This window comes from Schistocerca piceifrons, chromosome 3, assembly GCF_021461385.2.
Source record: "Schistocerca piceifrons isolate TAMUIC-IGC-003096 chromosome 3, iqSchPice1.1, whole genome shotgun sequence".
Lineage (NCBI taxonomy): Eukaryota > Metazoa > Arthropoda > Insecta > Orthoptera > Acrididae > Schistocerca > Schistocerca piceifrons.
In genome coordinates, this window is record NC_060140.1 from 777,283,708 (window position 1) to 777,311,557 (window position 27,850).

At 43.3% G+C, this 27,850-nt stretch overlaps 1 protein-coding gene across 1 annotated transcript in view; it reads right to left on the bottom strand.

Moving 5' to 3' along the window:
- LOC124788190 (SUMO-activating enzyme subunit 2) overlaps nt 1–25,202 on the bottom strand; it is a 130,859-nt gene extending 105,657 nt beyond the window's left edge. Inside the window, exon 1 of the mRNA XM_047255356.1 lies at nt 25,040–25,202. Coding sequence (XP_047111312.1) covers nt 25,040–25,183 — 144 coding nt within the window. The 5' untranslated portion in view covers nt 25,184–25,202. The remainder of the gene's footprint in view (nt 1–25,039) is intronic.
- Nucleotides 25,203–27,850: the final 2,648 nt, after the last annotated feature.

Genomic DNA, 27,850 nt, shown 5'->3' on the forward strand with positions numbered 1-27,850 from the left:
CCTTTATTTGTTTCATTTGTCGCAGTAATAATTCGTGAGTGATATGCCTGCAGGTGGCCGCGGATTTACATTTGACTGGCGGCAGCTGTTGTGTGCCCCACGTGACTTTCCCCACTCTCCGCTCTGGTCCGGTAGTGGGGGTAGCCTGCTCGCGCTGCTCCGTGCTCGCGCCTTGCTGCTCACAGCTTGCTCCGCGAGCACGTATGTTGTGAAGCCCTGTGTTAGTCCTTACGAGGGACCTTAGGTTTTAAGGAGGGACTGCAGGTCAATTTGAATCACAGTGATGAGATCTTGATGGCAGATGCTGTATTTAGATGATGATTTAAGGTGAGGGTCACTCAACATCATGGTCATTGGCGCTCTGACAAAAAGTCAATATGCAAATCTCATGGGTGGGGACAAAAGCTGTCCCCACAAGCTGAGCAGTTTATAATGTATTAAAGGCTGCTTCCCTTTCCCACCAATTTAGGGATGAGGCCTGACAGTTCACAAAATTTCACCAATCTTGCCACACTGGAATCAGTATCTGCGAGGATGGTGGGCAGATCTCCATCGAGACTGAGGGCTGCCCTAATATCAATAAGTAGGACACACATTGCCAAAATATGCTGAACTGGAAGTGACACACCACAAACTTTACAGAGTGGTTGATCCACCCGCTAGAGGAGGAAGCCACATGTTAAAGGGCTATGGCCGATGTAGAGTCTGGTAAGCAGAACCTTCTTCCAGTGATGAGGCTGAAATGAAGTCCACCATGCCTGTGTGGTCAATTTGAGCGATCACTGTTTGTTTTCTGTCACCTGCAACCATTCACAGTGATGATGCTGAAATGAAGTCCACCACGCCTGTGTGGTCAATTTTAGCGATCACAGTTTGTTTTCTGTCACCTACAACCATTCAGTCTCCCACTGACGCATGACACATCTGTCAGAAAATGAGATAATGGCATGCATTGGGATGGGACATTGATGGGCAGCACCATCCCAACATGCTTCCTTGGTGGCTTTGTCGGCCATGACGTTTCCCTGTATCCTGATGTGCCCAGGTACCCAGCAAAAGATACCTACTTGACACTGCTGGAGCCGTTGTAAGGAGTCACGAATGTGGTGAATCAGCTGGTCTACTGGATACATTTGGTGAAGTGCTTGTAGTGCACTAAGTGAGTTGCAACAGACAAGAAACCTTGTGCAGTGATATCTGTGAATCCTCTCCAGTGACATCAGAATGCCATACGATTCCGCATCATAATTTGTAAATTGTTCCAGAAGATGCGCTTTAAAAACCCTATCAGGAAAAACAGCAGAACAACCGAGGACATACTTTTGCTGGGATCCATCTGTATAAACGATGATAAAACTGGTACGTACTTAAAATGAATGAAAACAAAGTTGTAAAACCATAACCTGAAGTACAAGTTTTCTTGTACTGTGTCACGCTTAAAATCATTTTGGGCCTCTGAAGACACCAAGGTGGCAATGCATTCCATCCCTGGCTGTTTTTTTTTTTTTTTTTTTTTTTTTTGGGTGTTAGGGCGCACAACTACAATGGTCAATAGTGCCCAGACTAAGTTAGGAATGAGCCGCGAGGCACAAGGTTAAAACAGCAACTAAAAGGGCCAATACTATAAAAGACAAAGACAGGCAGAGGATTTACAAAAAATTTACAAAACAGCATAATCAAATGTCCTTAGACAGGTTTGTCAAGTTGATAAAACGAAGAACACCAGACAATTTGCACCAAACATTCAACTTGTCATCTGCATTAATCCTCCTACGATTCCTTGTGTAGAGAGAAAATGGGTTGTCTGTTGTAACAATACATGTGCCATAATCCCGATTAGGTACAACTCCAACTGCAAAAGTGCGATAAGAAATTATGTCTCTCTCATTGTAGGCTTCCAATCCTTGAAGAGGTTTGTCGGTACCTCTAACAATAGCAACTGTTAGCCATGCATTGCCACTAACTACTTCTGTTGTAGTACAAGAAAATTGAATCTTGCAACCAACAAAAGTAATTGGGCCTTGTAGTAACTCCTGTTGACCTGTCTCATTAGGTGTGATTGTGAATGTATCCACTGTCTTGTAGACTGGTAGTCTGCTCCTCCTGTAGTATCTTCTGCGGCGGTACGGCATGGCTGTGTGCTTCGTGCGGCTGCCTCGAGTCGAATGAGCATGCTGCTGCCTCAGAACAGGATGTACTTCCTGCCCCCCACCTGTGCGCGCAGCGCCAGAGCGCATTATCAGTCCCGATTGCGCAACCGCCAACTTGATTTTCCAGCAACACGGGTCTAGTAATACTAGGGCCCGTGTTGCCCGGCTGCCTCGTCCAGCGGCTAAGTCCCACTCAAGGTCACCCGCCAATATACAGTATATGCACACAGCCAATGAACGCGAGCAGCTGCTCCTGGGTCATCCACTAAAATGGCATTCAGAGTACATGGCAGGCCAAGATCAAGATGCAGTGTATTAAAATCCGCAGCGCATTGGCTGTGTGCATATACTGTATATTGGCGGGTGACGAGGCAGCCGGGCAACACGGGCCCTAGTATTACTAGGCCTGTGTTGCTGGAAAATCAAGTTGGCGGTTGCGCAATCGGGACTGATAATGCGCTCTGGCGCTGCGCGCACGGGTGGAGGGCAGGAAGTACATCCTGTTCTGAGGCAGCAGCATGCTCATTCGACTCGAGGCAGCCGCACGAAGCACACAGCCATGCCGTACCGCCGCAACACGAGACTCGAAGTCGGGACCTTTCCAGTCGAAGGTAGGAGTCTAGGTACTGGCGGAAGTAAAGCTGTGAGGAAGGATCGTCAGTCGTGCATTGGTAGCTCAGTTGGAAGATAACATGCCCGCTTACGGCAAGGGCCCTGAATTACAGTCTCGGTCAGCAATTGCCTACATGGGCAGAACGGCACCGGCACAGCCGTCAGCAGATGGCGATGGCTGAACCGGCAGTGTCCAATTCGTAACCAGGCCAAAACGACCTCCTCCCACCGAGAAGGGCGTGAGGAAGACGTCCAAGCCGCAGGAAGAGGTTTCAAGGCCCGAAGCTTGTTGTCCGTAAGTGCAGCCCAATCGGCATGCCACAGCGATAAAATGCGCCAACAAATGACCTTGCTACAATCTGATGAAGGGACACAACAAGAAGCTGTCCGAGGCTGGGGGACCGCAGCCTTGGCCGCGGCATCTGCAGCTTCGTTCCCAGGGATATCGACATGGCCAGGAACCCACATACAGCTAACCGGAGAACCGTCGTCCACCAGCTGCTGAAGAGAGCATTGGATCCGGTGCACGAAAGGGTGAACCGGATACGGATCACTGAGGCTCTGGATGGCGCTCAGGGAATCAGAGCAGATGACATAAGCAGAATGTCGGTGGCGGCAGATGTAAAGAACAGCCTGGTAGAGGGCAAAGAGCTCAGCTGTGAAGACCGAACAATGGCCATAGAGCCGGCATTTGAAACTTTGTGTCCCGACAATAAAAGAACACCCGCCCCCGTCATTGGTCTTAGAGCCATCTGTATAAATGAAGGTCATATTAATGAACTTCAAACGAAGTTCGACAAAACGGGAGTGGTATACCGAACCGGGGGTAACCTCCTTTGGGAGCGAGCTGAGATCAAGGTGAATGCGAACCTGAGCCTGGAGCCATGGTGGCGTGTGGCTCTCGCCCACTCTAAAAGTTGCAGGGAGTGAAAAATCAAGGTGTTGAAGGAGGTGACGAAAGCAAACTCCAGGGGGTAGCAGGGCAGAGACATAAAACCCGTATTGACGGTCGAGAGAGTCGTCAAAAAAGGAACGATAAGACGGGTGGTCGGGCATTGACAGTAGCTGACAGGCATACCGACAAAGCAGTATATCGCACTGGTAGGTGAGTGGCAATTCACTGGCTTCAGCATGAAGACTCTCGACGGGACTAGTATAAAACACTCCGATCGCAAGACGTAAACCCCGATGTTGTATGGAGTTGAGGTGGCGTAAGATGGACGGCCGTGCAGAGGAGTATACGAAGCTCCCATAATCCAGCTTGGAGCGGACGATCGACCGATACAGGTGAAGTAGGACGGTTTGATCCGCTCCCCACGACATACCACTGAGAACACGGAGGACATTTAGAGAACGGGTACAACGGGCAGCCAAATATGACACATGTGGAAACCAGCTAAGTTTCCTGTCAAATGTAAGACCTAAAAATTTTGTTGTCTCCACAAATGGGAGAGCAACGGGACCGAGTCGTAAGGACTGTGGGAGAAACTCTTTGTAGCGGCAGAAAAACGGAAGCCATTGGCGACACTCCAGGAGTAAAGACGGTCAAGAGAACGCTGAAGACAGCGCTCCAGGAAACATGTACGCTGCGCGCTGCAATAGATGGTAAAATCGTCCACGAAAAGGGAGCCTGATACATCAGCTGGGAGGCAATCAATTATTGGATTGATCGCTATGGCGAAGAGAGCGACGCTCAAAACTGAGCCCTGTGGCACCCCATTCTCCTGGCGAAAGGTGTCTGACAGGACAGAATCCACACGTACCCTGAACTGTCGATCCATTAAAAATGCACGAATAAAAAGAGGGAGGCGACCGCGAAGACCCCATGTATGCATGGTGCAGAGAATGCCCGCCCTCCAATAGGTGTCGTAAGCCTTCTCCAAATCAAAGAACACAGCCGTGGTCTGGCACTTCCACAAGAAGTTATTCATAATGAAGGTCGACAAGGTAACCAGATGGTCAACAGCAGAGCGGCGTCTACGAAATCCACATTGTACATTGGTAAGTAGGCGTCGAGATTCGAGCAGCCAAACCAAACGAGAGTTAACCATTCGCTCCATCACCTTACAGACACAGCTGGTAAGTGAGATGGGTCGATAACTGGAAGGCAAGTGCTTGTCCTTCCCCGGCTTAGGAATCAGTACAACAATAGACTCGCGCCAGCATGCGGGAACATGTCCCTCAATCCAGATGCGATTATAAGTACGAAGAAGGAAACCTTTACCTGCAGGAGAAAGGTTCTTCAGCATCTGAATGTGAATAGAATCAGGCCCTGGAGCGGAGGACCGTGACCGGGCCAGTGCATTTTCGAGTTCCAGCATGGTGAATTGGGCATTATAACTTTCACGATTCAAGGAGCGGAAGTTAGGTGGCCTAGCCTCCTCTGCCTGTTTTCGGGGGAGGAAGGCAGGGTGGTAATGAGCGGAGCTCGAAACCTCTGCAAAAAGTGGCCGAAGGCATTGGAGACATCCTCATGGGCCACAAGGACGTCATTCGCGACCGTCAAGCCAGAAACTGGTGAGTGGACCTTTAGTGCCAGATAGCCGGTGCAGGCTACCTCAGACAACAGAAGAAGGAGTAAAACTGTTGAAGGTGCTTGTGAAAGCAGCCCAGCTGGCTTTCTTGCTTTCTTTAATAACACGACGACACTGCGCACGTAATCGTTTATAATTAATACAATTCGCCACTGTAGGGTGGCGTAAAGCACATCGACGAGCACGTAAAGTGTCTCTACATGCTGCGGACCACCAGGGGACCGGTACGTGACGTGGAGAAGTAGTAGTGTGAGGGATGGAATATTCAGCAGCAGTGAGAATGACTTCCGTGAGGTGTGCGACCTGACTATTGCAGCTTGTGAAGGTTTGATCCTGAAAGGTCGCCCTGGAAGAGAAGAGCCCCCAGTCTGCTTTGGAGATGTTCCAACTAGTTGAGCACGGAGAGGGGGTATGATGCAGGAGATGGATAACACACGGGAAGTGGGCGCTCAAATATGTATCAGAAAGTGCATACCACTCAAACCGCCGTGCAAGTTGGGTAGTACATATAGAGAGGTCTAAATGGGATTAGGTGTGAGTTGTGTCCGAAAGAAAAGTGGGGGTGCCAGTATTGAGGCAGACAAGATTGAGCTGGTTGAAAAGGTCTGCTAACAGGGAGCCCCTCGGGCAGGATGCTGGAGAGCCCCAAAGGGGATGGTGGGCATTGAAGTCTCCAGTTAACAAAAATGGTGCAGGTAGCAGAGCAATAATTTGCATCATGTCTGCCCTGGTAACAGCAGACGACGATGGGGTGTAAACAGTACAAATGGAAAATGTAAAGTGGGGAGAGTAATTCGGACGGCAACTGCCTGCAGGCCGGTGTGCAATGTGATGGGATCGTAGTAAATATCATCCCGGACCAGCAACATAACCCCTCCATGAGCCGGAATACCTGCCACAGGGGGTAGTTCAAAACGCACAGAGGTGTAGTGTGCCAAGGCAATTTCATTGCATGGGCGTAGCTTTTTGATCGCATGGGCGTAGCCTCGTTTCTTGGAGGGCTACGAAGAGCAGACGGTGCAAGCGGAGCAGCAACTTTAAGTCCTCTCGGTTGGAGCGAATGTTGCGAATATTCCAGTGAATAAGTGCCATCGTGAGAAGAAAAAGAAGATGCAAGAAGGGGTCACCTTGAAGGCCGCTGAGGGCCTGGCTTCGAGCGAGCACTGCCACCGCTATCAGTAGGCGGACAGTCATCGTCCATTGGTTCTATAGGCTCATCGGCCATCTTGAGCACTGGCTTGCGGAGAAGGAGAACTGTGCTTCCTATGAGCCTTCTTGGAAGGTCGTTTAGTGGAAGTACTGGTCGATGGCTGGGAGTTCGAGGTACGTAGGAAGTCTGCACGGGACGGTTCCTTCTTGAAGGTCTGTGCATCTGACTTCTGGGTCTTTGTCTTGGCAGAAGCTGATGAAGGTGCTTGTGTCTGAGGGGTGACGGGAGGAAGAGGAGACGTCGACAGGGCGATCTTAGCACTGACCAAATGGACGACCGTAGTGCTGAAGGTCAGATCGCATGTCTGCGTCGCCACCTACCTGGTAGTCTGAGGAGAGGCGAGGACAGTACTGTATTTCCCCGCTGGGAGCAATGTGGGCTTCCTACTAGCAAATAGCTTGCGAGCAGCTGAGGTGGACACTTTCTCTTTGACCCGAATTTCCTGTATACAGCGTTCTTCCTTGTAGATGGGACAGTCGCGGGAGGATGCTGCATGGTCACCCTGACAGTTCACACAATGAGGAGATGGAGGTGGACAGTCACCCTCACAGGCATCCCTGCCACAAGTGACACATTTAGCCGCATTGGAACAAGACTGGCGAGTGTGATTAAAACGCTGACACTGGTAGCAGCGCGTAGGTGTCGGGACATAGGTGCAAACAGAAGTAACCTCGTAGCCCGCTTTGATGTGCGACAGCAGCTGAACACTATCAAAGGTCAAGAAAAGTGTCCGGGTCGGTACAAGGTCATTGTTGACCTTTTTCATGACCCTATGGACAGCCGTCACGCCCTGCTCAGCGAAGAAAGACTGAATCTCCTCGTCAGTCAATCCGTCGAGTGATCTAGTATATACCACACCACGAGACGAATTCAAAGTGTGGTGAGCCTCCACTCGGACAGGGAACGTGTACAGGTGTGTGGCCCGAAGCAGTTTTTGTGCCTGAAAGGCGCTCTCAGTTTCTAGTAACAAGGTACCGTTACGCAACCTGGTACAAGACTTGATAGATCCGGCTATGGCATCTACGCCCTTCTGGATAACAAAAGGGATGACAGAGGAAAAACCCTTTCCGTCCTCAGATCGAGAAACTACGAGGAACTGTGGGGCAGGCGGCAGTACTTTTGTCACTGGTGGCTGGTCAAGTTTCCGTTTTTGGGCAGAAGTCGAGAGAGAAGAAGAAGAGAAATCCATTGCGGAGGAATCCCCCATGATTGCCAGCGTCTCCGATGGCGCGCTCCTTCCTTGTGGGGACCCTCTCCGAGGGCACTCCTGCCTTAGGTGAATGTAAACACCTCAGGTCACACCTCCCGAGAAACGGACGGAGGGACCAATTGGCATGGTCGGATGGTGTCAGCTCAGGCAATTACCCCTCCCTGGGCCTGGCCTTTACCAGGGGGTACGTGCGTGCCTTACTTGTCTACCCAGGACGGGGAATTACGCGTTACCCCATCACCAGCTATGCGTGCAAACACATGGGTTGGCCTTCAGGCACGCACAGGGAGGAAGGAAGAAGAGGAAAAAGAAGGGAGAGAGGGAGAGAAAGGACAGACTGTCTCAAACGCCGAGGCGGAGACCAGAGAAGGCAAGGAGGAGGAGGAGGCAAGGAGAAGGAGGCAAGGGAAAGAGTAAGTAAGACAGTGAGATGGAGAAGAACAAAGAAAGGAACCAACCAAAGGAAGGAAGAAACCAGAAGAAGTGAAAAACCAAAATGACCGCAATTATAGGTCGTGGAACCGTCCGTCTCCGGACGCAGGCGCTAACTACCCCCTTGAGGGGGAGGGACTCCTTTTAGTCGCCTCTTACGACAGGCAGGAATACCTCGGGCCTATTCTAATCCCCGGACCCGCAGGGGGAATTTTGATGTCTGATAGATGCAGAGCCTTGAGACAGTCAGTAGCACATATCCCAAATGGCCTGATAACATGGGGCTGACTCCTGAACAGCCATTCAAATGTAGGTTGGACCACTGCACTAAATGCCAATGACTGAGGTAACGCTGAGATTTTCAGTGCCTGTCGAGCCAAAAGTATATGTCGCTGAATCCAGAGTGGCGGTTCACTAGCCTCCCACACAGACTCTGAACTGGGCTGGTCCAAAAGATTCTAGTCAATATTCAAATGCCCTCATGGTGGACAGCGTCTAACATCTTGAGGTAGGAAGTACAGGCTGATCCGTAGACCACCTGCCATACTCTAAATGTGATTGAACAAATGTCCTATAAAACTACAGGAGGTGGGACCTGTCAGCTCCGCATGTTTTTCCACCAAGCCATTTCAAAATATTCAGCGACTGGAAGCCTTTTATTCATAGGTCGTTCAGGTGTGAAAACAAAGTTAATTTCAAGTCAAATTATAAACCCAAGAAGAGCATAGTTTCTTGAAAACATAAAAATTGTCACCCATTGTCAGCACTGGTTGATTAAAACTTCAACGAGCATGGTTAAAACTGACACATGTAGCCTTCTCTGGTGAGAACTGAAACCAGCGGTCCTGGCCCAGGTTTCCGAACTCCTAATGGTAAGCCGTTGTTGTCTCGTCATCATCATAATATCAGAGGAAGAGTAGAAGATTGCAAAGTCACCCACAAACAAATAGCATACGGCAGGGCTCCTGACTGCGGAGGAAATCCCACTGATAGCGATGGCAAACAATGTGACACTGAGGACACTGCCTTGGGGAACCCCATTCTCTTGAACATAACAGTCAGACAAGCCATCACTGACATGAATCGCTAAATCAGAAACGCCAGACCTCGAGAAAGAATTGGATAAGAAGTGCCAGGCATCCACATAGTCCCCATTCATGAAGTGGGTGAACGATGTTGTACCTCCAAGTAGTGTCATATGCTTTTCCGAGGTCAAAAAACACACAAACCAAATGGTTTCAGCATAAGAAGGACTCCAGTTTAGCTGTCTCCAGTAGAATTAAGTTGTCAAAGGTGGAATGGCAGTGCCTGAAACTGCACTGGGAGCGGAACAGGTGACCTAGGGATTCCAGCAACCAGACGAAGTGGCAGTTGACCATGCATTCAAGAGCCTTACCTATAAAATTGGAGAGGGCTACACTCCAGTAACTGTTAGGGGCACAATGATATTTGCCTGGTTTCCAGACTGGAATTAATATTGCCTCCTTCCATGTTGTGGGGTACTGTCCATCAAACCAGATCTGATTGCAAGAGAGGACATGTCTTTTCACTTCAGGGCAGATGGCGAAGCATGGCATAATGGATCTCATCAGGTCCGGGAGCAGTGTCTCTGGCTGCAGACAAAGCAGAGTCCAGTTTCCACAATGAGAATGGAAGGTTGTAGTCTTTCTTATTATGCAAGAAGAAATCGAGCTTCCTCAACTCCGCAGTCCTACTGAACATCTGAAAAGCAGGACGTTGTTTGGATGACATAGCTGAAGTAAAAAAGTGTTTAGCTAAAATGTGAGCCATGTCTTCTGGCATGTCCACCACACCCCATTACTTGTAAAGGCCATACGAGGATGTGTACTGCCCTTGCCTGAAATCCGCCTTTTTGAATCCCAAACTTGCGCGGTGGAAGTCTGATTAATGGAAGTCGTGAATTCCTTCCAGAAAGCCCTCTTCCATTCTGTTATCACTCGCCTCGCATGTGCTCTCGCAGATCTGAAGGCATGAAGGTTTCCTGTAGTCTGATGGTGTCAGAAGTTCCACAGAGCTGTTTGACTGGCCCTGATGGCCAATCGACAGTCGCCATTCCACAAAGGTACACGCCGTTGTCTGAGGTGGTTACTAACTGGGGAATGGACTCTGCGGCAGCCCACTGGATCTCACAAGTGATATGGGCCACCTTCTCCTGTGCATAATTCTTTTGTTCAAAAATAGCCTGTCGACTGTACTGCAACCAATTTTCCCTTTGTATCATCCATCTTCATGGTCTCCTGTCAGCCACCATCCTAGTCGGCAGAATGATTCAACTGGGAAGTGATCTGTAGCCACTTCCCACTGAACTGAGTCTGCAATAGCTGGGGAACAAAAACAAAGACCAGTTACTGAGAAAGACCCTGCAGCTGAGGAAAAGTGTGTCACCTGACCCGCACTCAGAAGGCAGATATTCTTAGACTGGACAAGTCGCGCGATCATTCAATCCCTGAAGCAAGTGGTAGCCAAGCCCCACAGCACACTGTGTGGACTAAGTCCCCCACAAGGAGGAATGGATGTGGGAGTGCCCGGAGGAGTTCCGTCATTGTGCCTTCATCTGAAGCATCATTAGGTGGAAGATACAAATAACATACTGTGCTAGAACTTTCATGGCAACCAATACGGTCATGGTAAGAGAGACAGAAGAGGACTGGCATTTGTCATTAATGAAAACAGCCACTCCACATTTAGCCCTGCCTCCAGTAATGTAGTCCTTCCTGTAGGGGTGGTAACCACGTAACGCAGGTGTGTCGGTGACTAAGGTGAGTTTCTTGTAAGCAGATGCAGGACAGTTTCTCTTGGACCACGAGTTGTAATTCTTCTAAATGTGAGAGATATCCACTACAATTCCACTGCACGACAGAAGTCCCTGCAGACGCCACTGTTTAGCAAAGGTTGTTCTTTTCTTTCTCCCTCGGAGGCAGTATTTACCGGGGAGGTCAGCGGGAATGTTAGCCGGTTCCTCCAATTGGAAGTCCATTTCTTCCAGAGTACGTGCCCCATCAGAGAGGAAGAGAGCTCGCCGATCTGAAGGTTTAACCATCACTTTCTTCGACTTGGAAGTACTTTTCAAAAGACGTTTTCTTTACTTATGGGAGGAGGTGGTTGCTTGGGTTGAAGGGATGGTTTAGTAGGCTTCTGATGGTGGGCAGTGGTATGGGGCTTAGGTGGTAAGTCCATTGCCGATAGCTTCTGAATGACTTCTGTTTCAAGTGTAGCATTTCCCCACAAGTACACCAACAAGTGCATGTGCTCGTACTTGAATCTGAGAACTGAGTTTATGTTGAAGCATCACACTTGGCGATTGGTGTCTTAAGGACTTATGCAAAGGAAATAGTTTACACGTTTCAGAGGAAGAGTACAAAAATAGCCCGATTCGTGAGCTTAGCCTCCACAATTGCCACACATAGTCCTCCCATTACATTCCATAGTGGTATGGCCAAATCTTTGACATCTGAAGCATCCCATTTGGTTAGGAACAAACGGGCAAACCTTATGACAGATATAGCCTGCACGGATATGTTCAGGTAATTCTTACTAAATATTAGAATAAATGTTGCAGAGTTTTCCAATTTGCCATTGACTATCCTCACATAGTTCTGCACTTCCGTGATGCCCATATTTTTTCCGTTCTTCACGTAACTCCGCGGGGTCCACCTCCGTCATATTGGAGCAGGTAACCATGCCCCTACTGAAGTTAAGGGTGTTATGCAACTCAGCCTCGACTGGTTAGTCACCTAATGCCTTACATACCAAAAGCTTAGATACTTGGTTTGAATTATCAATTCCAACTTGAAGTGTTCCACTATGTAGTCCTTTGACACTTTTTAAAGACCCAGCAATACCTTCCAATGCCTTGTGAATACAAAAAGTGGAGACCTTCTGAAAGGTTCCCCCTGTTTGTTTGATTACAATGATAATGTTATGGCACACTAATGCCCTGTTACTATGAGTCTGAGACTTCTTTTCGGGAGGACTGACCAACCGAGCTCTCTTTGATGAGTGGGTGTAGGTACTACCCGATGGTACACCTGTCACAACAGTAGTAGTAGTAGTAGTAGTAGTTTGATGAGACCGTTCCTTAGGGATCCCACGAGATGCTAGGGAAACAACCGTCAACCCAGGCAGAGCCCTGCATGCCTGAGCAAGCCTTATACAACTTGGGGGGCAGCAGGAGCCCCAGAGGTTGCTCACTATACACTGTTTTACATAAACGGCCATCCATCTCATCAGTACATGGTGAACTTTGAGGTGAAAGGGTTTTTATACATATGTGTGTACTTCCTCACAGTCTAGGCAGCGAGGCCAAGGCCCCCATTCCCTGAAACACACAACATTCCACTTCTGCACCTCACAGTGGTCGCTGAAGCATGCACGGAGCTTACAGTAACAGCAGACTGGTGGCGCTTACCAGTCCCCAGCTTAGGAACCTGGAGTCGCCAAGCCCGTACCCAACAACCAAATGCTGAGGCCCTGGGTGCACTGTTTGTAGAGGAATCAGACAGCTGGCGTAGAACTTGTCTTACGTACTCCTGTCAGTAAGTACCACAGTGGTACAACCCTTGCCCGCTGGAAGGATGATGATGGAGTTCTTAGCTTTTGGGGAGAGAAGAGCCTGAAGTTCTAGAGAGGACACGTTACGGTCATGTTGTAGAGACCCGAGGAAGGGTTGTCAAGCAATGCTGGATGTGAGGAATTCTCGTAAGGCTTGCAAGGGATGATTTCAAGGTAGTGGTGTATGGATCAAGTGCTGCAAACACTGTTTGGCCTTTTACATTAGCATGGCTACCACTAAATTATTAGTTAGGACAAATGGACACAGGCAGAGGGTGTATACTGACAACACACAATATCCTGTTGCAGAGCATGTTCTACAACACGATAGTCATGACCTTGGTGCCTGTTTCAAGACGTGCCATCTGAATTCTTGCCCCAGACACTAGTTCCTAGTTCTCTGTAGATGGGAACTGACACTACAACACGTCCTTGATTTTCACCACCAATCTGGGCCTTATATCCGTTAATTTCTTCGATCTCAGCATGTCTTCACAGTAACTATTCCTTTCTTCATTCCCTTTTAGTTTTCTAAATCTTTCATTCTCTGACCTGTCTATTTTTCGCTGCCCGCCTCCCACCTCTTATGTCACATACAATGCACTTAGCTTTCTGTTCTTATCATCTTTTTGCACGATGTTTTAGCAGTAATCCTTGTCTTGCTTATTACCCTATCTTCCACCTTTAAGCTCTTAGGTTTTAAAATCTTGTCCAGTGCAGTCCCCAAAAATCAGTCTTTCCTTCTCCTCCTGTCCAGTAAGCCTCCCGTCTGGGCAACTTTTCCAAACCCTACCCCTTTTTCTAAACCTCAACAGTCCTTTTCCTCAACCCCTCTTCCTTCCCCTTCAACCCTTCTGCCAGAAGAAGGAATCACTGGTTCCAAAAGCTCGCAAACTGTAATACCTTTCTACATGTGTGTTCTGCTGCTGCTGCTTGATGAGTAGATTTTTTAAATGTATCCAGTTACCTATATTTGGAAATAGTTCTGAGAGGAAATAGAAGTGAATAAACCCCAAAAATAAAATATTATGTGAACTAGATTTCAGCTAAACGAAGACACCACCAGTTACATACAAGAAACTCACTGTTAAATTTAACACACACGTGCATCTGTTTTGTAGTGCTGCTACACGGCTTGTGCCACCTGCTCAAGCAAACCCTGTCACTGGCTGGCTTCTTGCAGTTGCTAGGCAGTAAATGATGCTACTTAGCTGTTATTATCAATTACTCATCTACCTGACTACACTAAGATAGGAGTTTTGCTCGTCAGGGCAAAACAAGTTGGACACACTACACCACCTACCATTTCCCTCAACTTTTGCTAATGCCAACACCACTTTTCTAAATCTGTCTGGGATTGGATCATTCCAAAACTTTTACTGTCATCACGGAGAGTCTACAGTAAAGGAAGAATGACATGAGGAATGGAAGAATGATTCAAATCTTTAGATATGTTGAATTTTAGGAGAGTTTTGCTATCCTGAGTGAAAGTGAAGAAGAATTACATGATCTGCTGAATAGAATGAACAGTCTAACGAGTACACAGTATGGATTGAGAGTAAATCGAAGAAAGACGAAGGTAATGAGAAGTAGCAGAAATGAGAACAGTGAGAAACTTAACATCAGGATTGATGGTCACGATGTAGATGAAGTTAAGAAATTCTGCTACCTACGCAGTAAAATAACCAATGAACAACAGAGCAAGGGGGACAACAAAAGCAGACTAGCTATGGCAAAAAAGGTGGTGGTGATGTTTGGTTTGTGGTGCACTCAACTGCGCAGTTATCAGCGCCCGTACAAATTCCCAACCTTTGCTCAGACCAAACTCAACATGTTCATGAATGATGATAAAATGATGAGGACACACAAACATCCAGTCATCTCGAGACAGGTGAAAATCCCTGACCCCGCTGGGAATCGAACGTGGGACCCCATGCTCGGGAAGCAAGAACGCGACCGCGAGCTGAGGACTGGCAAAAAAGGCATTCCTGGCCAAGAGAAGTCTACTAATATTAAATATCGGCCTTAATTTGAGGAAGAAACTTCTGAGAATGTATGTCTGGAGTACAGCATTGTATGGTAGTGCAACATCGACTGTGGGAAAACCAGAACAGAAGAGACTAAGCATTTGAGATGTGGTGCTACAGGCGAATGTTGAAAATTAGGTGGACTGATAAGGTAAGGAATGAGGAGGTTCTACGCAGAATCGGAGAGGAAAGGAATATGGGGAAAACACTGATAAGGAGAAGGGACAACATGATAGGACACCCGTTAAGATATGAGGGAATGACTTCCATGGTACTAGAGGGAGCTGTAGAGGGCAAAAACTGTAGAGGAAGACAGAGATTGGAATACGTCAAGCAAATAATTGAGGATGTAGGTTGCAAGTGCTACTCTGAGATGAAAAGGTTAGCACAGGAATGGAATTCGTGGCGGGCCGCATCAAACCAGTCAGAAGACTGATGGGGGAAAAAACAAGGAGAGTAAGAAGTGGCATCCCTCAGGGACAGAACTGGAGTGACACAACCTCCTCTTCCCCTTGCCTAATGCTAAAACTTGGGTCATTCCACCTCAAAGGGACCAGGAGTCCCCACTATACCATCTCCAAATCTAATGAAATTTGGTGTGAAGGTTGTATATGGTCTTGGACGGTTGTGTATCAAATTTCAGTCCAGTATCTTCGGTGGTTGAATTTTTAGGGCCTTTTAAAGAGAGGCTACTCATCTTCGCACCACATATGAAAGTGCAAATGTACCAAGTTTGCTCGGCTTTTTCAGAAGTTCTAGAAAAATTTGGTCATTTGCTTTAATATACATGTTGTTGTTGTGGTCTTCAGTCCTGAGACTGGTTTGATGCAGCTCTCCACGCTACTCTATCCTGTGCAAGCTTTTTCATCTCCCAGTACCTACTGCAACCTACATCCTTCTGAATCAGTTTAGTGTATTCATCTCTTGGCCTCCCTCTACGAGTTTTACCCTCCACGCTGCCCTCCAATACTAAATTGGTGATCCCTTGATGCCTCAGAACATGTCCTACCAACCGATCCCTTCTTCTGGTCAAGTTGTGCCACAAACTTCTCTTCTCCCCAATCCTATTCAATACTTCCTCATTAGTTATGTGATCTACCCATCTAATCTTCAGCATTCTTCTGTAGCACCACATTTCGAAAGCTTCTATTCTCTTCTTGTCCAAACTATTTATCGTCCATGTTTCACTTCCATTCATGGCTACACTCCATACGAATACTTTCAGAAATGACTTCCTGACACTTAAATCAATACTGGATGTTAACAAATTTCTCTTCTTCAGAAACGCTTTCCTTGCCATTGCCAGCATACATTTTATATCCTCTCTACTTCGACCATCATCAGTTATTTTGCTCCCCAAATAGCAAAACTCCTTTACTACTTTAAGTGCCTCATTTCCTAATCTAATTCCCTCAGCATCACCCGACTTAATTAGACTACATTCCATTATCCTTGTTTTGCTTTTGTTGATGTTCATCTTATATCCTCCTTTCAAGACACTGTCCATTCCATTCAACTGCTCTTCCAAGTCCTTTGCTGTCTCTGACAGAATTACAATGTCATCGGCGAACCTCAAAGTTTTTATTTCTTCTCCATGAATTTTAATACCTACTCCGAATTTTTCTTTTGTTTCCTTTACTGCTTGCTCAATATACAGATTGAACAACATCGGGGAGAGGCTACAACCCTGTCTTACTCCCTTCCCAACCACTGCTTCCCTTTCATGTCCCTCGACTCTTATAACCGCCATCTGGTTTCTGTACAAATTGTAAATAGCCTTTCGCTCCCTGTATTTTACCCCTGCCACCTTCAGAATTTGAAAGAGAGTATTCCAGTCAACATTGTCAAAAGCTTTCTCTAAGTCTACAAATGCTAGAAACGTAGGTTTGCCTTTCCTTAATCTTTCTTCTAAGATAAGTCGTATGGTCAGTATTGCCTCACGTGTTCCAGTGTTTCTACGGAATCCAAACTGATCTTCTCCGAGGTTGGCTTCTACTAGTTTTTCCATTCGTCTGTAAAGAATTCGTGTTAGCATTTTGCAGCTGTGACTTATTAAGCTGATAGTTCGGTAATTTTCACATCTGTCAACACCTGCTTTCTTTGGGATTGGAATTATTATATTCTTCTTGAAGTCTGAGGATATTTCACCTGTTTCATACATCTTGCTCACCAGATGGTAGAGTTTTGTCAGGACTGGCTCTCCCAAGGCCGTCAGTAGTTCCAATGGAATGTTGTCTACTCCGGGGGCCTTGTTTCGACTCAGGTCTTTCAGTGCTCTGTCAAACTCTTCACGCAGTATCGTATCTCCAATTTCATCTTCATCTACATCCTCTTCCATTTCCATAATATTGTCCTCAAGTACATCGCCCTTGTATAGACCCTCTATATACTCCTTCCAGCTTTCTGCTTTCCCTTCTTTGCTTAGAACTGGGTTTCCATCTGAGCTCTTGATATTCATACAAGTCGTTCTCTTATCTCCAAAGGTCTCTTTAATTTTCCTGTAGGCGGTATCTATCTTACCCCTAGTGAGATAGGCCTCTACATCCTTATATTTATCCTCTAGCCATCCCTGCTTAGCCATTTTGCACTTCCTGTCGATCTCATTTTTGAGACGTTTGTATTCCTTTTTGCCTGTTTCACTTACTGCATTTTTATATTTTCTCCTTTCATCAATTAAATTCAATATTTCTTCTGTTACCCAAGGATTTCTACTAGCCCTCGTCTTTTTACCTACTTGATCCTCTGCTGCCTTCACTACTTCATCCCTCAAAGCTACCCATTCTTCTTCTACTGTATTTCTTTCCCCCATTCCTGTCAATTGCTCCCTTATGCTCTCCCTGAATCTCTGTACAACCTCTGGTTCTTTTAGTTTATCCAGGTCCCATCTCCTTAAATTCCCACCTTTTTGCAGTTTCTTCAGTTTTAATCTACAGGTCATAACCAATAGATTGTGGTCAGAGTCCACATCTGCCCCTGGAAATGTCTTACAATTTAAAACCTGGTTCCTAAATCTCTGTCTTACCATTATATAATCTATCTGATACCTTTTAGTATCTCCAGGGTTCTTCCAGGTATACAACCTTCTTTCATGATTCTTAAACCAAGTGTTAGTTATGATTATGTTGTGCTCTGTGCAAAATTCTACCAGGCGGCTTCCTCTTTCATTTCTGTCCCCCAATCCATATTCACCTACTATGTTTTCTTCTCTCCCTTTTCCTACACTCGAATTCCAGTCACCCATGACTATTAAATTTTCGTCTCCCTTCACAATCTGGATAATTTCTTTTATTTCATCATACATTTCTTCAATTTCTTCGTCATCTGCAGAGCTAGTTGGCATATAAACTTGTACTACTGTAGTAGGTGTGGGCTTCGTATCTATCTTGGCCACAATAATGCGTTCACTATGCTGTTTGTAGTAGCTTATCCGCATTCCTATTTTCCTATTCATTATTAAACCTACTCCTGCATTACCCCTATTTGATTTTGTGTTTATAACCCTGTAGTCACCTGACCAGAATTCTTGTTCCTCCTGCCACCGAACTTCACTAATTCCCACTATATCTAACATCAACCTATCCATTTCCCTTTTTAAATTTTCTAACCTACCTGCCCGATTAAGGGATCTGACATTCCACGCTCCGATCCGTAGAACGCCAGTTTTCTTTCTCCTGATAACGACATCCTCTTGAGTAGTCCCCGCCCGGAGATCCGAATGGGGGACTATTTTACCTCCGGAATATTTTACCCAAGAGGACGCCATCATCATGTAATCATGCAGTAAAGCTGCATGCCCTCGGGAAAAATTACGGCTGTAGTTTCCCCTTGCTTTCAGCCGTTCGCAGTACCAGCACAGCAAGGCCGATTTGGTTATTGTTACAAGGCCAGATCAGTCAATCATCCAGACTGTTGCCCTTGCAACTACTGAAAAGGCTGCTGCCCCTCTTCAGGAACCACATGTTTGTCTGGCCTCTCAACAGATACCCCTCCGTTGCGGTTGCACCTACGGTACGGCTATCTGTATCGCTGAGGCACGCAAGCCTCCCCACCAACGGCAAGGTCCATGGTTCACGGGGATACATAGACACCTTTTTATGCTGAATCACACCATGGCAAAAATTAGGGATTTAGCCATATCTAAATATAGATACAAGACTCTCAAGTGGCTGAAAAATTTGTCAGACTATTCTGAGTGCCAAAGTTTGACCGGCCACTGGTACTTTTCATATGAACCAATCGCATCAAAACTTCATAGAGTTATTTCTACCCATGATGTCTATATAAGGATCAAATTTAATTAACATTGGATGCCTATATGAAAAGATATGCATCTGCAAAGTTGGCCAAAATTTTCTACGTGCAAATTTTAGGGTGTTTTTTTTGGGGGGGGGGGGGGGGGGGGGGGAATATCTCAACTGTGTCTTGTACAATCCTTTTTTCTTGCCACAGCTGGAAAAAGCATGCTTTAAGCTTTCAAAACTGTATAGTTTAATTTCTGGATCTTTCGTATTGACGAGTAAGAATATGTTTCGAAAGTTATTATTTTAGCACTTTGACAAGATGGAAAAGCGAATTATTTTGCTCATTAAGTCCCATAATTAATTTTTTACTCCAGCAGATAAATCAGTTTCAAACATTAATTTAACACATACCATAAAACAAATATAACACACAATACAGCAAATTTGGGAAACAAAAATACTATAGAGTCAGTTCCATTTTTGATTTAACAGTTCTACAATTTTGTCAAGGGCAGATTGTGGATTACTGTATTATCTCCCTAATGATGATGATCATGGTGCTTCTAAAATCATGAAAATATGTTGCTCAGGAATCCAGTACGTGTCTTTAGAGGAGTTGCAAAGCGGAGGGAACGGGCAGAACCTTGTGGGTGCATCAAGCTTGTTCATGTGAAACTTCACACACACTTCCAACCCACCAAAATTAGTCATACATACATGAAATATATTGTCCTTGTGGTAAACTTGCAACTGAGATTGCTGAAATTTCTTTAACTACTTCAAAGGCATGAACTTGAATGCTGTAGCATCACTGGAAACTCTGCTTGGTCTGTGCTGAATACAATTAATTTAGCACGGGCTGCTAGTCTTTTTTACTGTTCCTACAATGCCATCACAAGGCAATTTACCGTGGCTTGTTCCAAAAAAATTCCATTCGGCTGTAATGCCAAAACCATTTTCGTGCAAACATAAATTGATGAAATTATTATACTGAGCAGCTGAACTATCACTAAAGTAATAAATGTTCTTAACGTTTTCAATCTTCGTCTTTAAATGTGCTATTAACTTTATCGGAAAGGTATGAACAACAATGGTATCATGATGGAGTTTCTGATCGTACAAATGCTAATACTCTGACACTCTTTGACACCAAAATAGACTACAAAGGATGTAACGTAGCCTGACTATTCTCTCAATTAAATCCTTGCACAGTGTCTTGAACAACAAATGAATAATTCTCAGCAAACTACATCAATATAATTAATTTTCTGTAAGATTTCTTTTTAGCTACTCAAGGTATAAACTTCGGTGCTTCGACACAAGTGATGGTGTCTTAAACCGGTAATTTTCAAAATCAGTGCCTCCATGAAATCTTCAACAGTTCTCGGACATTTCACTGTCAGTGTGGACCATTGCTTGTATTCCATTGTTTCTTCAGAATCATCGTCTTTAGAAGCGTCTTCAAGAAAAGCCTCTAGTTGCATTTTTCCTGGTCATTCCTCACAACATTGCAGCATACGATCTTTTGAGTCCAAACTGCATGCAGTTTTTTCATATAATTCTTGTAGCCATCTTGGATGGATGTTGCTGACGCCAACATTTTGATGAATTGCACACACACATATTGAGTGTGACCCAGAAAAACAAACTACAGTACACCATTTCGGCCTGAGCTCACAAAATTTAGAGAATCTCAGTTGATTTCCATATTGCTTACAATAAGCAATGGACATTTCTTTCAGGTTATAAAGGAGCAGGCAATTCTGTGAATCTTTCCCCCATTTATTCTTACTGCAACACAACCATTTTTGCAAGGACATAAATGAGAAAACTCATCTTTAGAAAGGTGAGGACATTTTGTTTTACTTCAACATTGAGTTTTTTTTTCCCCTTTACAGTTTGTAGATGTTGCAAATATCCAATCTTCCATCTTTAGTTTCCTAGCCTTCTTCACCATTTTAGTTGAAACGGCAAATTTGTCAGACTTTTTTTTTCGATAGTTGAGCTATTTGGGGCTAGGGTCAAAATCTGAACTTCACTGTAATTGCCTTAAGTCTGACGCTTAATCTTAAGTTCTTTAATTAAGATGTCCATGTCTATACATTTTTGGCACTCTTCCATTTGCATTTGAGCAATATCTACTTGGCTCACGACAGCAGTCGTGGCAATTACCTCAGTAATGGTGCCTTGGGCTTTCTGAACTTTGCGCTTCATGTATCCCATTGAATCCCCTTTGATGATCCCTTGAAGCTATAATGGCCACTCTCCAACTGATGATAATGAAGTATTCGCAGTAAAGCAAGAATCAAAATCATCCTTGTCTTCAGTGGATGGTGATTCTTGCTTATCCTGGTGGGATTATTCTTTTTGGGTCACTTCATGTCTACATTTGGTACAAATTTTCCAACCAGGTTTGAAAACTTCATTAGTCAGTAACTTCAACTTGTCAGACATTGCAATTGTTACTGATGTTAAAGCCTTCTTCACTACAAACAGGCTGCAACAAGTCTTCTGCAGGAACTGAAATTGTGTCATCAACAAGGCATTATTATGTTACGGACAAATTTGGGCACCTTCAGTAAAATCAAACCCAGACCCACATCATAGAAGCTCCTTGTCCACTGGTAACATTTCCCTCAACTGATTGTGTTTGACTTTTCCCGTAATAGAAAGGTGTTGACTTGTGACAATCAACTCTGTCTGATCCACCAAAGTAGCAGGGTGCAAGGTCTCTTGGTTCATTTTACACAATAGTCTATTAACTCATAACAAGCAATTTTGAAAGCTCATGAATATCCTGGTTTGAAGCATAGTAGATTCGGGATTGTTTGTATATATAACACACAAATTAGCGTATTAAAACATATTGCTTTAGTGCTTACCTTCAGCTACAACAGTGAGTATTGATTATTCAAACACTCAGTACTCAACACGAAGATTGTACAATGTCAACACCAAAGATTACACCGCACAGAAGACTGACATTATGAAAACGCAATATTGAAAGCAAAAACTGAAAGTGGTGATTCAGAAATGTACCAGCACTGTGAGGATAGAGCCTTAAAAAAACTATTGCTGCTTTATAATGCCGATGGAACTGAGTGACAATGCATATATGCATCACCATGCATTGCAGGGTTAAAACATTCTAAAGCAACACAACATTCCATTATGATCATCTAGATTTTATAATCTTACGAACATATTCTGAAGTTTTATTATATTTATATCCTACACTTTACATTCAACTGGCTATGTCAGAAACTGAACTGTCTGATCATTTGGCTAGAGGAGTGATAACTCGCCCCACTTTCGCTGTGACCGACCCAGGTGCAGATCTATGGGTGCAAATAAGACCTCTGCTGACTTGGAGAGCAAACTCCGCAATATCAAGAAGACTACCGCTGCATGGAGGTCCTCCTCCTATTCTTCCTGGAAGGAATCCATGGTGTAAAACACTTCTTAATAGCATAGTTACATTCCCTAAACCTCAGACAAATCTTAAACTATTAAAAGACAGTACAATTACAATTTTTTGTTACTTAACAGCTTCAAATTGTATTAATTTTTTGTATTTATCAATAATTATTTTCTCTACTTTTGATATGTATTCTTATTCATCAATATGAAAGATCCAGAAATTAAACTATGTAACTTTGAAAGCTTAAAGCGTGTTCTTTCCAGCCGTGGAAAGAAAAAAAAAAAAAATATTGCGCCCCAAAAATACCCTAAAATTTGCAAGAAGAAAATTTTGGCCAACTTTGCAGATGCATATCTTTTCATCTAGGCAACCAATGTTAATCAAATTTGATCCACATATAGACATTGTAGGGAACAAGAAATATTTTTATATTAAGTATACATTTAAATATAAGGATTTTTTTTCCTGAAAGTATTTTTTTGGTGAGTAGGCTTGTATGGAAGAGCGACAATGACAAACAGCACAAACAAGAAGAGAGTAGATGCTTTTGAAATACGGTGCAACATACAAATGTTTAAGATTAGATGGGTAGAGCAGACAACTAACGAGGAGGTACTGAATATAACTGGGGATGGGGAAAAAAAAAAAAAAAAAAAAAGAAAAAAAACCAGAATCGAGGCACACTATAAGGCATCAAAATCGAGGGCACACTATAAGGCATCAAGTAACGTTCAACTAACATCTGAGAGCACTAAGAAAGTGCAAATTGATGTAGGTTGCAGACGTGATACAGATTCAGCAAAATAGACTAGCGCAGAGTGCTTCATCAAATCAGTCTTGAGATTGGACAAAACACGACACTACCATGTTTCTTTGTGGAGATACAAAAAATTACTTCCTGCGGTAATTTTACAAGTCTGGTAGTTTTACACTGGTAATATTCATTAAATTTACTGGCTGTCTTGAGAAGGTTGAAGATTTTAATGTGCCTGCAATTTAGCTGCTGCACTTTGAAGCCCAGGCTTCAACCACCTTCTGAACTGGTCTTAAGAATCAAAGATTGTGCTTATTGTTAGTGTTCCTTAAATTGCCATAATGCTCTTGTTGAACCCAGATTGTCAGCATTTTCCTTTCACTAAACAGTAGAAGACATTCCCTACTCCCTGAAATCTACATTGTGATGATGACTGAACAGTAATGTAGCTGAAGGTCCAATTGATAATATTTGCTACATATTTAATTTTTATAGGCCTACACTCTTCTAAATATGTAACAAGGTAAATCAAGAAATGGTGAATCAAATAACAAGAGAAATTTCTGATTAGAATTTTTAAGTGTAATATTTACTGATACAGATTCTAAACTTCAATTATGAAAAATACGAATGGCGGGAATGCCACGGGAAATAACAACCACTGAAAAAACAGCTGTAGGAATGAAAAGCTTTCATCAGAAACACCTATACCATAAATCTCCCTTTAGATAACTGTCTCCAACAAATTCTATCACTTTGAATCTATTTTCCTATTGGAAACTAGAGCAATCTTTGTTCCGCTACTACTTAATGTTTGGCTTTTGCGACCAATTCAAAGTGTGGACTAGCTAATCCAGCACACTTAGTTGGTTGGAAATTGATATCCTCCCTCAAAAATAGTTCACCACATTATTGGAAATTATCTTGAACACTTAGGGGAAAACTCACTGCCCAAGTGCAGTCCAGGATATTTGTGAAAACCCAACACTGCTCAGTACTAGCCCTCTGCAGTTGTCACTAACACAGAATGTAATATTTCTGTCTGTAGGTAACCAACTCAAAGCTACATAGTGGAAGAAATCCTCACAACCAGATTTGATCAGTATGGAAAAGAGAAGTTGTTCCTAACAGCCAACCTGCATTACAATGCCAAACACACTGAAGTATATCGTGGAATGAGATAGGTCACAAGTCACGATGGTAAAAATTAAAAACTTGTCGAATGACGTAGCTTACTATCTAGGCAGCAATCGTAAGGTGTGACGGAAACAAACAGGGTTGTGTCAACAGCTGACTTAAGTATTGACTGAGAAAACAGCAATTAAATATGTTTCACCGCAACAATATGAGCTTATGTCTCATCTTATCACAGTACAACAGCAAATGCTCAAAGCTTTACATAAATAAAGCAGCAGCCAGACATCTGGAGGTATAAAACACTGTCAATATAGTGATACTGATATAAGTTCTTATGTGTCAAATTAATTACAACTGCTTACTCCAAGAAATGGCAAAGTGTAAGGAAACAACTCTTGAGTGCTGTGATCAACACATGTCAACAATTTATTCTCTGAAGTGTAGTATAATGTCGCATAGCTAGTGTGTTTATTTATTTTTATTTATCTGTCTCAGTTGTTGCCTAAGCGTCATTTGGGTGTATTGTTTACGATACGCAATTTTTTTCTTGTGGGTTGTGGCTTAAATAAAGTTATTTACTAGAAGCAACTAGAGTAGTAACAAAACGATTAAGCATCACCTCTACGTTCTCACCTTTTTTTCAACAATAGGTGCTTAACTCACTTTCCATAACAACGCTAAGTTTGAAAAGGCACCTAGAATATAACAAACCTACTACAGTTGTTACAGCAATACTTACGATTTCGATATCCTTGAATCCTGTAAGAACAATGTTTTTAAGGATTTCTGAGCCTATTCCACCAGCCCCAACAACTAAAACCTTCGCTGTTTTTAATGCAGAACTTAACTCTACATCAAACACACCGCTAGTAAATGCCGCCATGACCGCACGTTTGGTACAAGCCAAACACTTTTAATCAAAGATATCTAAAGTGAAGTATTGTGAACAGGAGATCGTGTGAGGGTCGATTTCCACTGAACCTGGGAAAGTCCCGTGAAATCGAGACGTAATATAACCGTTATGTCATTAGATTAGATTTACTTTCATTCCAATTGATCCGTAGTGAGGAGGTCCTCCAAGATGTAGAACATGTAAGAAAAACAACAATACAAGACAAATATTTACAACTCAAACAAATAAGTTAATGTACCATTCCACAGGTCCCAAGTGGTATGATTGTCATTTTTTAATGAACACTATGTGAAAGAATCATTTTACAAATACTAATGCACTGAATTTAAAATAAAAAAGTTTTTTATTTATTTATAAGGTAATAAACATGTAATACAACTACTGTAATACTTATTTACAATGAACACATTACTGCACTGAAATGGTGCAGAAGTTAGATTGTACTTACGCATACACATACACACACACACACACACACACACACACACACACACACACACACACACTTATTTACAATGAACACATTACTGCACTGAAATTGTGCAGAAGTTATATATATATATATATATATATATATATATATATATATATATATATATACACACACACACACAAATCAGTTGGATCTACTGAGAAATTCATCAATGGAGTAGAAGGAGATGGCCACCAATAAATCATTTAGATTTCTCTTAAACTGAACTTCATTGGTTGTTAAGCTTTTTATAGCAGCTGGCAAGTTATTGAAAATATGTGTTCCTGAATAATGCACACCTTTTCGTACAAGACTAAGTGACTTTAAATCCTTGTGAAGATTATTCTTATTTCTAGCATTGATTCCATGAATTGAGCTGTTGGTTTGAAAAAGTGATATATGTTTAATGACAAATTTCATTAAAGAATAAATATATTGGGAGGCACTAGTCAGTATCCCTAGTTCCCTAAACAGGCTTCTGCGAGATGTTCTTGAGTTCACAGATTAGATTAGATTAGATTAATACTTGTGCCATAGATCACGAATACAACACTTCTTAACGATGTGGAACGTGTCAGGTTAATAAAAGATGCCTGTACAAGATATTACATTACACAAAATATTGCATGACACTAATGTTTAAGTTTTTTTCTTTTTTTCTCCTTAATTTATATCTAAAAATTCAGCCAATGAGTAGAAGACTTTTGTGGCAGCATAATTTACCCCTTTCTGTGCCAAAGTCAGATTTAACCCTGCATAGTGAAGATCATCCTTTCTCTTGGTGTTATAGGTATGCACACTGTTATTACTTTTGAACTGGGTTGGATTATTAAGAACAAATTTCATAAGTGAATATATATACTGTGAGGTTACTGTGAGGATCCCTAGATCCTTAAATAGATGTCTGCAGGATGACTGTGGGTGGTCTCCAGCAATTATTCTGATTACACGTTGAGCAATGAATACTTTTCTACTCAACGATGAATTACCCCAGAATATGATACCATACGAAAGCAGTGAATGAAAGTAGGCATAGTAAGCTAATTTACTGAGATTCTTATCACCAAAATTTGCAATAACCCTAATAGCTTACGTAGCTGAACTCAGACGTTTCAGCAGACCATCAATGTGTTGCTTCCAGTTTAACCTCTCATCAATGGACACACCTAAAAATTTTGAAAATTCTACCTTAGCCACAGACTTCTGTTCAGAGTCTATATTTATTACTGGAGTTGTGCCATTTACTCTACGGAATTGTATATACTGTGTTTTATAAAAATTTAAAGAGAGTCCGTTTGCTGAGAACCACTTAATAATTTTGTGAAAAACATCATTTAGAATTACATCACTTAGTTCTTGGTTTTTGGATGTTATTACTATACTTGTATCATCAGCAAAAAGAACTAACTTTGCATCTTCATCAATGTGGAATGGTAAGTCATTAATGTATATCAAGAACAGTAAAGGACCTAAGACCGAACCCTGTGGGACCCCGTACGTGATAAACCCCCCCCCCCCCCCCCCCAGTTTGAGGAATCAGCTGTTGTTCTAACATACATGAACCACTTATTTAAATTTTCTGCATTCTTTCAGTTAAGTATGAATTAAACCATTTGTACACTGCCCCCCCTCAAACCATAATGATTTAGCTTATCTAAAAGAATTCCATGATTTACACAATCAAAGGCCTTTGAGAGATCACAAAAAATATCAATGGGTGATGTCCGGTTATTCAGAGCATTTAATATTTGATCAGTGAACATATAACTCTTACTGCACGTTTTTGTGCCCAGAAAACATCAGCTTGGCTTGATGAATTGCCCCAAAAAATAATCCCATATGACATTATGGAATGAAAGTAAGCATTGTATGCCAGCTTTATCATTTTTATATCACCTATGCTTGACACAATTCGCATTGCAAATAGAGATTTGTTAAAACGCTTCAGCAGTTCTGTGATGTGCTTTCCCGAGTTGAATTTATTATCAAGCTGTAATCCCAAGAATTTAACACTGTCCACTTCTTCTATCTGCTTGTCATCATAAGTTAGGCATATACTCATGGGACACCCTCTTACAAGTTCTGAACTGCATGTAGTGTGTTTTTTCAAAGTTTAGTGACAAGGAATTGGCTAGGAACCAGTGATTAATGTCCAGAAATATTTT